We start from the raw sequence: 13,623 nt of genomic DNA, 5'->3' as shown, positions 1-13,623 counted from the left end.
AAGTGCCACCGATTCTTAATTGAGGGAAAGTTTTAACTACTTTGTTTTAACTACTACTTAACTACTTTAAACAATATTTCACATTCACATTTCGAGCTGTAATATAAACTTAAGATCCCACTGTAAATATAGTTATAACTAAAGGCTTCTGTTTATAAAAAATCTGTTTATTTTTAAATGAATGGTTTCTTGATCCTTTAGACAAAATATTAAAACAAATCAAACATGTGTTTTTTGAGTATCTTATCTGATACATCCAGCTTTTACGGCTCATATAGCATGATATAGTGAGAATATGAAGGAAAAAAACACCTCAATTTTATTCAAGGCCCAAGAACTGAAGGTGTATGTTTGTGTAATTATATATATATATATATATATATATATATCTATATATCTAGGTATTAGATAGTTATTGTAATTACTATAATAAGTACATAGTATGTACATGAGGAACAGGTGTTTTTGATAATGTTGATTATTTAGTGGCTTTAAAAATTTGCTCATCAGATAAAATACAGTAGGATTAATAGGGTAGTGTTTTTATACTAATATGTTAATGTATCGGCCAATCAGCATCCAGGATCTCAACTATCCATGCTTTTAAGATGCATCTCAAGAACATGATGATGTAATTTGTCTCTCTCACTCTCTGGTTTTCACAGGAATGCTGGGATTGGTGTTAAATGTCAACATGAGATCATTCGATGTCTCAAAGCCTTCATGAACAACAAGGTCAGAGCAGTTCTGAGCTCATACTGTAATATAGTCTGTGGGAGCTGTTATTAACGTCTCTCTTTCTGTCTCTCTCAGCACGGCCTTAATGCCATGCTGACGTCAGAAGACGGAATCCCTCTCCTCGTCCGATCCATCAATCCAAAAGTCCCGCACATGATGGTGGATGTAGTCAAACTGCTGTCTGCTATCTGTATCCTCGAGCGTCCAGGAAACACGTGAGTGTGAAGCTGAAGCAGAAGCTGTGTTCACATACTCGACAGTGTATTCAAATCACATTTCAATAGCCACACAAGCTCATCAAGTGCCAATTAGACACCCAAGAACAGAAATCATGTTGTCTCTTTCACACTTTCACATTGTTTTTGGTATTTGAAGTAAAGATGAAATAAAATTAAATGCAAATATTAGACATTATGAAACATCATGAAAATACGGAAATAACTTTATATACTATAATTACTAAGAATTAAAGTTATACAGAAATTTAACAATCAAGGAAAAAATGCACACACAAAATTAACACCTAAACTAAAAATAAAATGAGAAAATTAAATATTAAGACATAAAAAAAAAATAGAAAAACAACAAAGCCAGTCATTTCACAAGTAAAAAGATGAAAACAAATTAGATATACAGTGCACAGCATAAATGACTGCATCCCCTCTGACTAAATATAATGATCACTAACATAATTAATGGAAAGATGGCAAAATTTTAACTTATTAAACATATACTTAATAAAAACAACAAAATATATGCCAGTTTTTTCTGTAAGATACGTTAATTAGCCAATTTTGTTAAGTGAAGGATTGCAGAAATGAGTACATCCTAGATTTAATTCAGCAAATGTATAATATTTCTAGTACTTAGTACGTCCTCCAGAACTTAAAGTATACTGTTCTGACCCTTCTTGGCACAGAGTGTACAAGTTCATGCCAAATTGCCACATCTGTCCTGTTTAAATCCTAAAGGATGACCTCCTTAAATGCTCTGGTCTTAAATGGGGAGTTTTACTCAGCTCGTCTCTACAGAATCCCCCACAGCTGCTCAAGAGTGTCAAGATTGAGTGAAATACATGTCCACTGAAGGGTTTTCACCTTGGGAGAATGAATATCTTCATTGTCATGCTGAAAAAATGCCCAGTAATGCAGGGAATGAGGAGAGGGTAGCATCTTCTGTTTCAAGTTCTTGTATTACATCTCACAGTAGTGTGTGAATTCATGAAGTCTCTATTTAGTAAATATGGGCCCTGGAAGAGGTTAAATGAGTTTATTTTATTTTGCTTCGGGTACAGTAGGTAATTCTAGTGGTGACAGCAACCATGCATGTCACTTCTGCAGGCTGCGTCATACTATGTGAGATAAAGTGTCACTGTTTTCATAGCTTTAGCTGGCTCTGAGACACTTGCATGTTATTTCTCCTGCTCTTTTTCTAGCAAAAGTTCACTCATCTCTAAATGTAAACTTAAAGTGAAGACCTGATTATTTCAGGAGCCTTATCACAAGTCCATTGTTTTTGAATATCAGTGCTACTTCTGCTATATTTTCACAATTAAAACAATAATTTGGTATTCCTCTTGTACCATTGTCCTCTTTTATGCTAAGAAATAAGTCACCTGGCAGTTCTCTCCCAAGCGGTTCCACTGCTGCCAGCATTAAATCTGAGTATGATTCAGTGGGCTATATAACACTTTTAATTGTCAGGAAATTACTTGTCTTCAAAAGTTTTGGTTTAATATTCTTACCCGTTGATCAAAAATAGCCTTAAACCTATACACTTTTTTTGTTTTGTTTTATTTAGTAACTTTCAGGAGGGTGTACTCATTTTTGCAACACAAAGTTTTATCACTTTGATAAGAAGATCTTATTTTGCTGAATAATTTTGGCATTCTTCTTTGGTAATTGATCAAGCAGGCTTGTTGGAACATTATATCTCCAAAGAACCCTAACATGTCTTCTAAGTAAAGAGTAATTGCTGAATTTAAGTTTTAGAGGGGGTGTCCTCATTTATGCTGTGCACTGTAAGTGCTATAACAGAGCGGGAAGTTTGGAAGATGTTGTGCAAGACAAACCTTAACAGATGACAATTCAAATGATCCACAAAGTCATTTTAAGAAGTGTAAGATGATGGACTGTGTGTGTTTCAGGCACGAGCGAGTTCTGGAGTGCATCACTGAACAGGCTGAAGAGCAGGAGATTGAGAGGTTCCAGCCGCTGCTGTCCGGCATGCATAAAAACTCCATCACGCTCAAGGTAAAACACTCACACGTGACCGAGAACACAGGCTGCTGATGTGAAGTCCTTTCCCTGATGTTGTGTGTGTGTGTGTGTGTGTGTGTGTGTGGTGTGTGTGTGTGTGAGCAGGCCGGCTGTATGCAGCTGATCAACGCTCTCATCAGTCGAGTGGAGGAGCTGGACTTCAGGATCCACCTGAGATCAGAGCTCATGAGACTGGGTCTCAAAAACCAGCTGAAGGTCCGGACACACACACTTACTAGACAAACATAGCACACCAAAAACTAATATGCAGTGAATGCGACTATATTTAAAAAGTTACAAAATTAATAGCAATATTATCTTTACAAAATATCACAAGAACTCTAATTTAAATGAATATATTTGCATTACTGTAGTACTTATCTAATGTTAGATGTATGTACACTTTTGAAATGTACTGAAACACTTTTGAGTCACTCAAATGAATTCATGAATTGGTTTTGTAGAATGAATCATGTGACCAGTTTTATTTTAGCATCGAGATAGTATTGAAGTTTATAATATTTTGAATTAGTTTTTGTTTCTCTATTTTTCATTTTAATTTTAGTTAAAGGGATAGTTCACCCAAAAATGAAAATCCTGTCATTAATTACTCAACCTCATGTCGTTACAAACCCCTAACGGCATGAGGTTGAGTAATTAATGAAATCATTTTCATTTTTGGGTGAACTATCCCTTTAATGTTTTAGTAATATTGCTATGAAACCAAACTTAAAAAAAAAAAAAACTATGTAGACTTAAGAAGACGAATAAATATGGCAATAGCACACAACTAAATTACTAAAACTTTAAAATTAAAATTAAAACTGAAAATATAAAAATTAAAATTCTAAATATTAAGAAAATCTATAATAGTATCTCAATTATACTAAAATAACAGTATGTATACACACTATATAATTAGTTCATCACATCTTGTTACTAACTCATCACTGATTTATATAATGGCAAAATCAAAGTTTCAGTTTGACTTAATTTCTTTTTTTTTTTTTATCTGTGTGTGTGTAGGAGGTGAGGTCGATTGAGAACGAGGAACTCAAGGTTCAGTTGCAGGTTTTTGAAGAGCAGGCTGATGAAGACTCTGAAGATCTTCGCTCACGGTTGGACGATGTCCGTCTTGAGATGGAATATCCTTCACTGCTGACTTTAATCATCTGTCTGAGATGATTTTTGAAGAGCCCTGGGTTCAACGCTGGGCTTTGTTGACTTATTTACTTTGTAGATTTTGTTTTCCTGCATGTGATTGTAGTTCAGAAACTGGCCACCAGGTGTCTCAAAAGTGCAAAATCATTATTTCAAGCTGAGACGATCCTTCAGATCACAGAGCGTCATAGTTTACACTCTATAGAGGGTCAGATCACAAAAATAATAATAATAATAAATAAATAAAACCCCCGGATTTTGCCTCAATCTTAAAAAATAATAATAATATTTTACCATGTGAAGACATTTCATAACAGAGGTCATTTACATTTAGAATGCACAGTAATAATAATAATAAAAAAATCAACAATAGTCAGTGAGAGTAAATGGCAATGAAAATCTAAATTATTAGTGTTTTTGTGGAAGAAGCCTCAATTAACATTGAAAATGGACTATGAAGAATAGTTATAAAGAAGTGCAGAATATGGCCTTTTTTAGAATAGATTTTTAAGTCTTATTTTCATATTTTGTCCACCAGGTGGCGTCAGAAATTCTAGGCTGGATTTTGTGTGTTTGTCAAAACCAGCCTAAATCAATCATTCAGTTTAATTGAAACATTTATTTGAAAGGTGCATCATTTTATATTTTTAGAAATGATCACAGTGGAGCTGAATGAAATGTACTATTCATATAATATTCACTGTAGGTGTTATTTTAGTCTTATTTACTGTAAATAATAAGCTTTTATTGCAATTCTGAATAAGTTTGTGTTTTTTATTTGTAGTAGTTTTATGGTCATTTGCCATTTTTAAAATGTGTTTTTTTATTTTTTTTATTTATTTATTTATTTTTAAATGTTTTGTTTATTTTTAATTTAGTTTTAGATTTTTAAATGATTTCACTACTTCAGCAGAAAATTAACTTAATATCCCAGGAAGCATTTCTAATTATCATTTAGTTTAAATATTTCATCAAATGTTTTATTTTTATTTCTGCATTGTCTAGTAGGAATTTTTAATTTATTTTTTTTTAAATAGGATTAGTTTTATTTACCAATAACAGGAACACTGGACAGATGTATTTTCTGAGTTTTTGTTGTCGTTCTTTAACTCTGTGTCACTGATATGACTGAAGTCTTCCAGATCTTGATGAACACAGTGAAGGACTCTAAAGCTGAACCTCTCTTCCTGTCTCTGCTGCAGCACCTGCTGCTGGTGCGAAACGACTACATGTCCAGGTATGAGCGCTCACCCTTCACCCTACAGTGACCTTTCACCTGCTCTTAAAATTTCGAGTTGATGCTGTCGATGCGTGCTGTATTGATGAAACTGTGCTTGACATCTTGGCTGTCACATCGCTGACTTGCATATGAGAGGTTATTTGACTGTCAGTCACTGAGGTTACAGCTGTCAGCCGCTCTCCGGTTATATAAAATAGCAGAACGTGAGGTTATTGTGTGGTTGCAAAGCAAGAAAAACACCTGTCCAAAGTTTGGACATGTGAAAGAATGGAAGAAAAAATGTAATTGAATAAAAAAAAAAAAATACTGACAGAGTGCACAGGGGTCGGCCACAATACAAAAGCTCTGTTTTAAAGTCCAGTGAGCTCTCTATCTGTCTGCTGTCTACATAGACAATGTAATAAATGAAACTGAACCCTTATAAGTGACTGATTCTGAACTTTACATAGGCAACATAAAAATTCTGCTGTTCACCAGGGTTATTATCGATAGCTAAAACCATAAGGAAATATCTTCATTGCTTAAAATAAAACAGTTAAACATTATTTGAATTCAAAGAAAATGTGTATTTATTATTATTATTATTATTATTATTATTATTATTATTATTTCAGCTAGTTGCCAAGGCAACATTTCTTGTTTTCTTTTAATTTGTTGAAGTACTAAAATAAATAAAACTAAATGAACTAAAAATTAAAAATGTAAGAAAAACTAGGAATTAAAATTATATAAAATAAAAGTAATAAAAATTAACTAAAATTTTGATTTAGTTTTCTGTTTCTGTTAAGTAGTAATTTTATGTGCTTTTGCATTTTTATTAATTTAAAATATTTCTATTGTGTTTATTTTAAATTCAGTTTTAGTCATTGTTGTGCTTCAATTTCAACTTGTTTTAGTTAGGCAACATTTCTAAATTAAGTTTTAATTTTATTTTATTTTAATAAGTGAAAATGATTTTTAATAGTTTTAGTTCTAGTTAGAAAAACAACAATGCATTTCCACAGCCCTTGTGTTGCTCCAAACCTGTATGACTGACTTCTGTGGAACACAAAAGAAGAAAAAGACTTGTTTCTTATGCAATTACAATGAACAAAGAAACTTTTAAGCTTCAAAAAAGTATGCAAAAGCACTATAAAAATATTACATACAACTTAGATCCTATATTAAACATCTTCAGAAGTCATATGATTGCTTTATGTGGGGAACTGACCAGCATTAAGCTGTTTTTCAAAGAAAATCTATGCATTCCAAAGTACTGATGTCCAATTTGTAAAAGTATTTTTGTTTGATTTGGATCTTTTCAATGAATTGGTTGATTTAATTTGATTGTGAAGTAGATCACCGAGTCAGTAAAAACCAGATCAATCCAATCAAACCTTCTGGAGATGAAGATTTTCAGTTATTATAACTCTTTTTTTTATTTTCTGTTGTCACTGCGTGAGTCATATGGACTACTTTGCTTTTACCTCAGTCTCTATTCATTATAACAGCATGAAAACATTCAGTTTCCCTTTTATGTAACACAAAAGAAAAAAGTCTTACAGGTTTGGAACAAAATGAGGCATAATGATTATTTTTTGCTGAACTGTCCCTTTAAAAGAGGATAGTAGTTATTCTCGTGAATGAGTTTGATTTTATGGATAAAGGAAGGAAACAGAGAGATGGATGCAGTTAGAGACGAGGAGATGTTTGATTGATGGACAGCAGGAGGCGGATGTGGTTGCCGATGGCGACCGGCTCTAAATAAGAACCCAGCCACTATATGACACCCCCGCTTCAATTAACTAGCAGACACACAAGCATGTACACATACACACACACATGTCAGTGCATTTAAAGGTTTTCTGGCAGAGAAATGATTGCAGCCCAGAAAAGACACATTTCTTTCATTTCTGTTTCTCTAACCTGCACATCTTAAGTCACCCACACACACACTCTTATTCTCTCTTAGACAGCCTTTCATACACACACACACACACACACTCACACACAGAGAGAGAGAACAGAGAAGAGCTGGTGGGAGTGTGAACAGACACGGACAGATGGAGAAAGAGCTTGTGTGTGTGTGTGATGGTTTGTAAATGCTTACAAGATGTCAGAATTGTTGCTTGTTCCTTGTCTGCTCAATGTGATCCGACAGGCAGGAAATTGGAGAGCCTGCTTCTGTCCTGAGCCTCTCTCTGTGTGTGTGTGTGTGTGTGTGTGTGTGTGTGTGTGTGTGTGTGTGTGTGTGTGTTTCTATATATATATAGTAGTAGGCTGCATCAATTAAAATGTTATCAGAACCTGTAGTAAATAATATATATTAGTTGTCTATTCAGAAGAGAATCATGATCTCTATTAAAAAATAAATAAATAAAATACATATTAAATAATATAATAAATTCATTTATTAATTCAATAATTGTGCAGCTCTAAAGAACTCGGATCAAATAATGAGTGAAGATTTTATCAAATATATGTTGCAGATCTCTTGGGTTTTTCATAAATACTTACAATTGTACAAATTGTGCACAGTATACGGTACATACTGCAGAAACGGAGTACTTAGGCCTAGTTATATTCTAAACTTGTCTAAGCTCGTCAAAAAAGCTTTCAAAAAGTATCATGAAACTGTATAACAAACGCCTGTTTGACTGTAATCCAGGTCTTATGATAGTTTTGAGTGAGAAACAGACCCAAATATAAGTTATTCACAAGCTTGACTATTTGTGCCGAGTTTGAATGTGGCAAAATGAGTGATATTTGATTATCAATGAATAACAACTGTTGTATGACTTGAAGACATGAAATATAGAGCATGAGTCTTTTATTGTACTTTTAAGTATTTTTTGTACTTTTAGTATGATACCTTATAGAGAACATTGAATGATTAAACATTTTAGCTGAACTAACCATTTAATTGCAAAATATGAGCAGAGAAGTGAAATAAATGTTATGAGCGTCACGTAAGGAGGTAAATGAGCCAAGAGCTGAGAGTTTTGAGAAAGGAGCGGAGTACAGAAGTGTGAGATGGAGCGGTTTGCAGGTTGTTCTCTGCTGCCATCAGCAGAATCGTTTCATGCGAGGTTCTCTTCAGCGATTAATGTGCTGACACACGGCAGAAAATGACGACGCCTGCATATAATTATCCTCCAAATATAACTGCAGCTCAAATCCCCGAGCGGCCTGTCTGCCCACAAACAAACTCTCATTTCACCACTTTAATCACTGAAGACAGAGAATTAATTAGGATTATTCTGATTTCTGTAAAAGCCCCTGGTTAAACGCAAAGGAGCGGCTGCACTTTCACACGGACACTAGGAGTCGCTCTCGCTCCACCGAAGAAACCCAGGTTTGACAGAGAGGGAGGGAGGGAGAGAAAAGAGGGCAATTAAAGGGAAAAAGAAACAGCTTGGTGGACAACGAAGAACGTATTGAGTTTGTTTCACACCAGTTAAAGATGGCAGAGGAAAACCTCTCAAATATCAGACTCACACACATAAACACAAAGGTGTCGGCTTTTTAAAACCTCTTTCACACATATACTCGAAAAATATTTAGACCTAAATGTAGGATTTATGCATTTTAATGTCCATCCATTTCAGATTACACATAATATTATACCATAAATGAACTAATAAACTTAATGTGATCCAGTTTTGCCAGTCACAAATAAACAGGTCCCATTTCTGTAACAGCACTAATAAACTCAATGTGTTTTAAACATAACTAGATTTATGTATTTGTCAATAAAACCGATTTGTTTCGGTCACATATATTTTAACTTATTAAATATTGTTTGTTCCACAGCTTTTTTTTTTTTTCATATTTACCGATTTGTTTTGGTCACATATATTTTAACTTATTAAATATTTTTTTTTTTATGTTATTTGGTTTTTTTTTTTTTTTTATGTATGTCTATATTAGTGTTGATTAAATTCTATTTCTGTTTTAGTTATTTTAAGTTAAATAAATGAAAATGAGAAATGTTGCCTCTGAAATTTACTGATATAAAATGCATTTGTATTTGATTTGAGTTAACATTATTTTATTTCAAGTAAAATGAAAATTTTTAGTTATCTATGAGTCTTTGAACTGAAGAAAAGTTTTCACAAAGATTTGTGCTGATTCTAAGCAATTTCAATAAATGCATTTTGAAAATATGATCATTTAAATAATATAGATGCATATAGCTAAAAAATAACAGCTTTGATTTCTTTTTGAGTGTTTCATGTAAGACAGACATATATGCATCACATTAAGTTTATTTGTTTGTTTGTATTAAAAACTATGATGGAAAATTTTCATTCACATACTTATAATAATCATAATAATAATCATATATTCTTTGAGTGCACATGTATTAAAATGACATCTCACTACACACTTATACACAATCTCATGTGGGCTGTGTTTCAAAACTAGTTAGCTGCCTGCCTAGACAGCATTTCCGGGCATCATAATCCAGTTTTGATGGATAAGATTGTCTATAGTGTCTCATTTTGAAAGGTCAGTGGAGGTCATCATGGACGGCTGGTGTGTGTGACCCTGTGCCAGACAGTGTGATGAAAGTCTCTTATTTTATTGTATGAACTCGCCGCTCAATATCTCTGTTTGGCTTCTTTCTGAGCTTCAGAATCTCCTTACTGACGCTAGTTGAACACAGATTGACGTCTCTGTCTCTGTCTGTCACTCAGGCCTCAGTACTATAAACTCATCGATGAGTGTACAGCTCAGATCGTTCTGCACCGGAACGGCTGTGATCCAGACTTCAAATGCAGGAAGTTTGACCTGGACGTGGACCATCTGATTGGTAAGAGACACACACTAGACACTATAATGCCACATTTAGCCACTGGATGGCAGCATTCAGAATCTCCCACAAAACATCAGAACATCTCAAATCCCATCCAGAATAATCCAGCGTGACATTGACAGTGCTCACAAACAAGCTCTTTAGGATTTAGTCAAAATAAGATCATTTTGTCATTAGCATGTCGTTTTTGTCTGAGACAGCCTCTGGTTTGGCTCACATTAGATGTATGGGTCTGATGTTTGGCCAAACGTTTCTCCAGATTCAATCAAAAAATATTTAGACCTAGGATTTGTATTTGAATCGCAAAAATGTTTTAACAGTTTTAACATAAACTACATTTAACAAATGTAATGTGATGCATATTTGTCAGTTTTCTGTAGAGTACTTATAGCCATTTTTGTTTATTGAATAAATATAATTAGATATATAATTAATATAATTGAATATAAATATAATTATTAAATAAATATAATTGAAAACTAACTTCCATAATACCTTCAATATTTACAAACTTCCTTCTTCCTTTCATCTTTTCTTTTGAACTTCCTTGCAAATTTTCTTTCCATACTAACTTCCATATTTCCATGCTTCCATACTTCCTTATGAACTTTCATGCATACTTTGCTCTATACTTCAGAACTTCCTTCCTTACTTCAATCCTTCCTTTTTTACTTCCTTCTGACCTTTCTTTCAAACATCATTCCTTACATCCATCCTTTCTGTCATACTTCCTTAATTCTATATGAACTTCCATGCATACTTTGCTCTCTACTTCTGTTCATGCTTTCAAATTTCCTTCCTTGCAAACTTCCTTGTGTAATTTCCTTTGTACTTCACATTTTGTTTGCGTACTTCCATTCTCTCTGCCACCTGTGATCTCATTATCATATCTCACTAGAAACCTCCCCCATTGGCTGCTGACGTCAGCGCTGACCCTCTCGCTGTCTGACTCACGGTTAAATTAAGCTTTGCTCGCTTTCCTGAGACTCCTTTGGGTTGTAATGCCACACATGCGAGTGATATTGATCTGGAGTTCAGAGAGACTTTAGGGTTTGAGAACAGACACAGAAGAGTTTTCCACGAGCTTTAGATGTATAAATGTATGCTGCCCTTTGTGTAGCGATTTCAAAGACGCTTTTGGGTTTCTTATTTTAGCGTGAGTGTGAGATGGGACAAAGTGAGCAGCAGATTTTAATTAGATCGTTCAGTAATCAGAGCACGAATCACAGGAGGAAAAGAGACTCGTTGCAGTGAAGGGCACTTCACACACACACACACACACACACACACACACCTCTAAAACTGTCTATTCACTCGCTGCCTGTCTCTCTTTCTCTCTAGATAACATGGTTGATAAGACCAAAGTGGAAATCAGTGAAGCTAAGGCCACAGAGCTGGAGAAGAAGGTATTGACACAGACAAACACACTCTTGAGTCTGGATGAATGACACACAGATTTAAACTAAATCATTGTCTGCTGAAACGCATTGAACAGGCCTCCAATATCGATCAACAACAGCAGATTTACTGGGACACACACATACACACAAACACACACACACATGCAGCCCGTGCTCCCAGACGCCCCCGCTGTCTCTGCTTGCCTGTCAGTTGACAGATGTGTAATTTGGGAGGTGAGACGAGCAGAACGGAGATTTCCTGTCTCTTCCTGACATCTTCCCTCCAAACTTACCAAATACAGTCTACAATTACCCTCCGTCTGTGTGTGTTTGTGTGCCTTTATCTGAATGCATGTATTCTTGTGAGTGTGTGTGTGTGTGTGTGCATCTTGTGGGGGTTACTAAAAAAAAGAAAAGAAACACATCTGGGTCATATTTCACTCCCAAATCCCAAAAAAGGAAAGAAAGAAGTCTGTTATTACAGACATTTAACCAAAATTAACCCTCAAATTCTCAATACCATGATGCATCCTGTTGTTTTTCTTTTTTGTGTGTGTGTGTCACTCTCACTAATGATTCAAATTAGATTCTCATTACTGTATTAGTGTTTTCCTACTGTATTACAATTAAAAATGGCTTATTTTATGTAATTACAGTTTTTTACAAATTTTTTAATTAGCACCAAAATTAAATGCAATGCAGTGCAACAAAAATTCTACCATGATGTATAAATGTTACAGCTAAAAAGTTTTTTTTTTTTCACATGACATTAATGACCATGAGATTTTTATTTTCATGACACACATTTGACCTTAAAATTCTTATTACCATAATTCATCATGATGTTCTACTTTAATTTTATTGTTTGCAACTCGCTAATGATTCCTATTCAATTCTCATTGCTGTAATGCAGTGTTTTCTTACTGTATTACAATAAAAAAAAAACAATTTATATAAAGATTATGTAAAAATGTTACAGATTTATGTTATGCATTTTTTACGTCATTGCAATGAAAATGAATTTATTGTCACAACAATTAAGCATTAAGCTCTCAAAACTAAACTGTTTAACTTTCATTACCATAATAAAAAAAAAAAGAGACCGAAGCAGCAATTGTGAGTGGGGTGGCTAATTCTAGCTTCACCCCTGCGTTAATTAAACTGAAAAAAAAAAAGTTAACTAATTTTGACAGCACTAATATACATTTAGTTATAATTTTGATACATTTTATGCATATACTACTGCAATGCACAGTTTTTATAAGCTGAAAGGCAGTACAAATACAAAATACAGTTTAAATCTGTTATAAATCAGTGAATCTTTTATAAACAAAGAATTCTTTAAGCAAAATATAATTTTCTTTTTTTTACGTTTTTGGGGGTGCAATGTGACCATGGCACATTCTTGACAGGCTCCTGAGATTTAGCCTTCTGTGTGTGTGTTTTTGTCTGTCACAGCTCAAAAAAAGTAAACACTGCAATACTCTGCTTTACTTATGCATTTGCGTGAGTGTGTGTCCTATCGGGCTTGTCAAGCGAGTGTTTACTCTTCCTCTCTCTCTTCCCCTCCTTTCCTTTCTAATTCAGAGTAATAGCAGTGTGTCGTCAGAAGAGCGACAGCAAACGACTCTCATTACTAACACATGGAGAAAGTGTGTGTGTGTGTGTGTGTGTGTGAGCGACAGCAAACTATCGCACGCAACTTTGTATAATGAGCATGGGTATGACCCAGGTATTACAAGGAGAGGGTGACTTATGAGGACATAACCCATGTCCCCATTTTTCAAAACCGCTTATAAACCATGTCAGTATTAGGTTGTAAGTAGAAAAATGCACAAAGTTTTGTAAGGGGTAGGGTTAGGTGTAGGGTTGGTGTAGGGCCCGTACAGTATCATTACGCCTATGGGATGTCCCCACTTTTCAACAAAATAAACAAACATGTGTGTGTGTGTGTGTGTGTGTGTGTGTGTGTGTGTGTCTGCGCATATGACCCATCCATTTCTGCTGCTGTCCCGTAATTGCATGTCT

General features: G+C 34.4%; 1 protein-coding gene across 1 annotated transcript in view; it reads left to right on the top strand.

Annotated features, from left to right (window-relative positions):
• The window catches only part of LOC109065888 (protein diaphanous homolog 1), a 77,915-nt gene that overhangs the window by 4,716 nt on the left and 59,576 nt on the right, over positions 1 to 13,623 (top strand). Inside the window, 8 exon segments of the mRNA XM_042769650.1 lie at positions 666 to 735; positions 814 to 953; positions 2,885 to 2,990; positions 3,102 to 3,212; positions 4,023 to 4,141; positions 5,278 to 5,394; positions 10,077 to 10,192; positions 11,537 to 11,601. Coding sequence (XP_042625584.1) covers positions 666 to 735; positions 814 to 953; positions 2,885 to 2,990; positions 3,102 to 3,212; positions 4,023 to 4,141; positions 5,278 to 5,394; positions 10,077 to 10,192; positions 11,537 to 11,601 — 844 coding nt within the window.

Source organism: Cyprinus carpio, chromosome A14 (genome assembly GCF_018340385.1).
Source record: "Cyprinus carpio isolate SPL01 chromosome A14, ASM1834038v1, whole genome shotgun sequence".
NCBI classification, from domain to species: Eukaryota; Metazoa; Chordata; class Actinopteri; order Cypriniformes; family Cyprinidae; genus Cyprinus; species Cyprinus carpio.
The sequence above is the reverse complement of the archived record's forward strand: the minus strand, read 5'-3'. Positions and strand labels throughout refer to the sequence as shown.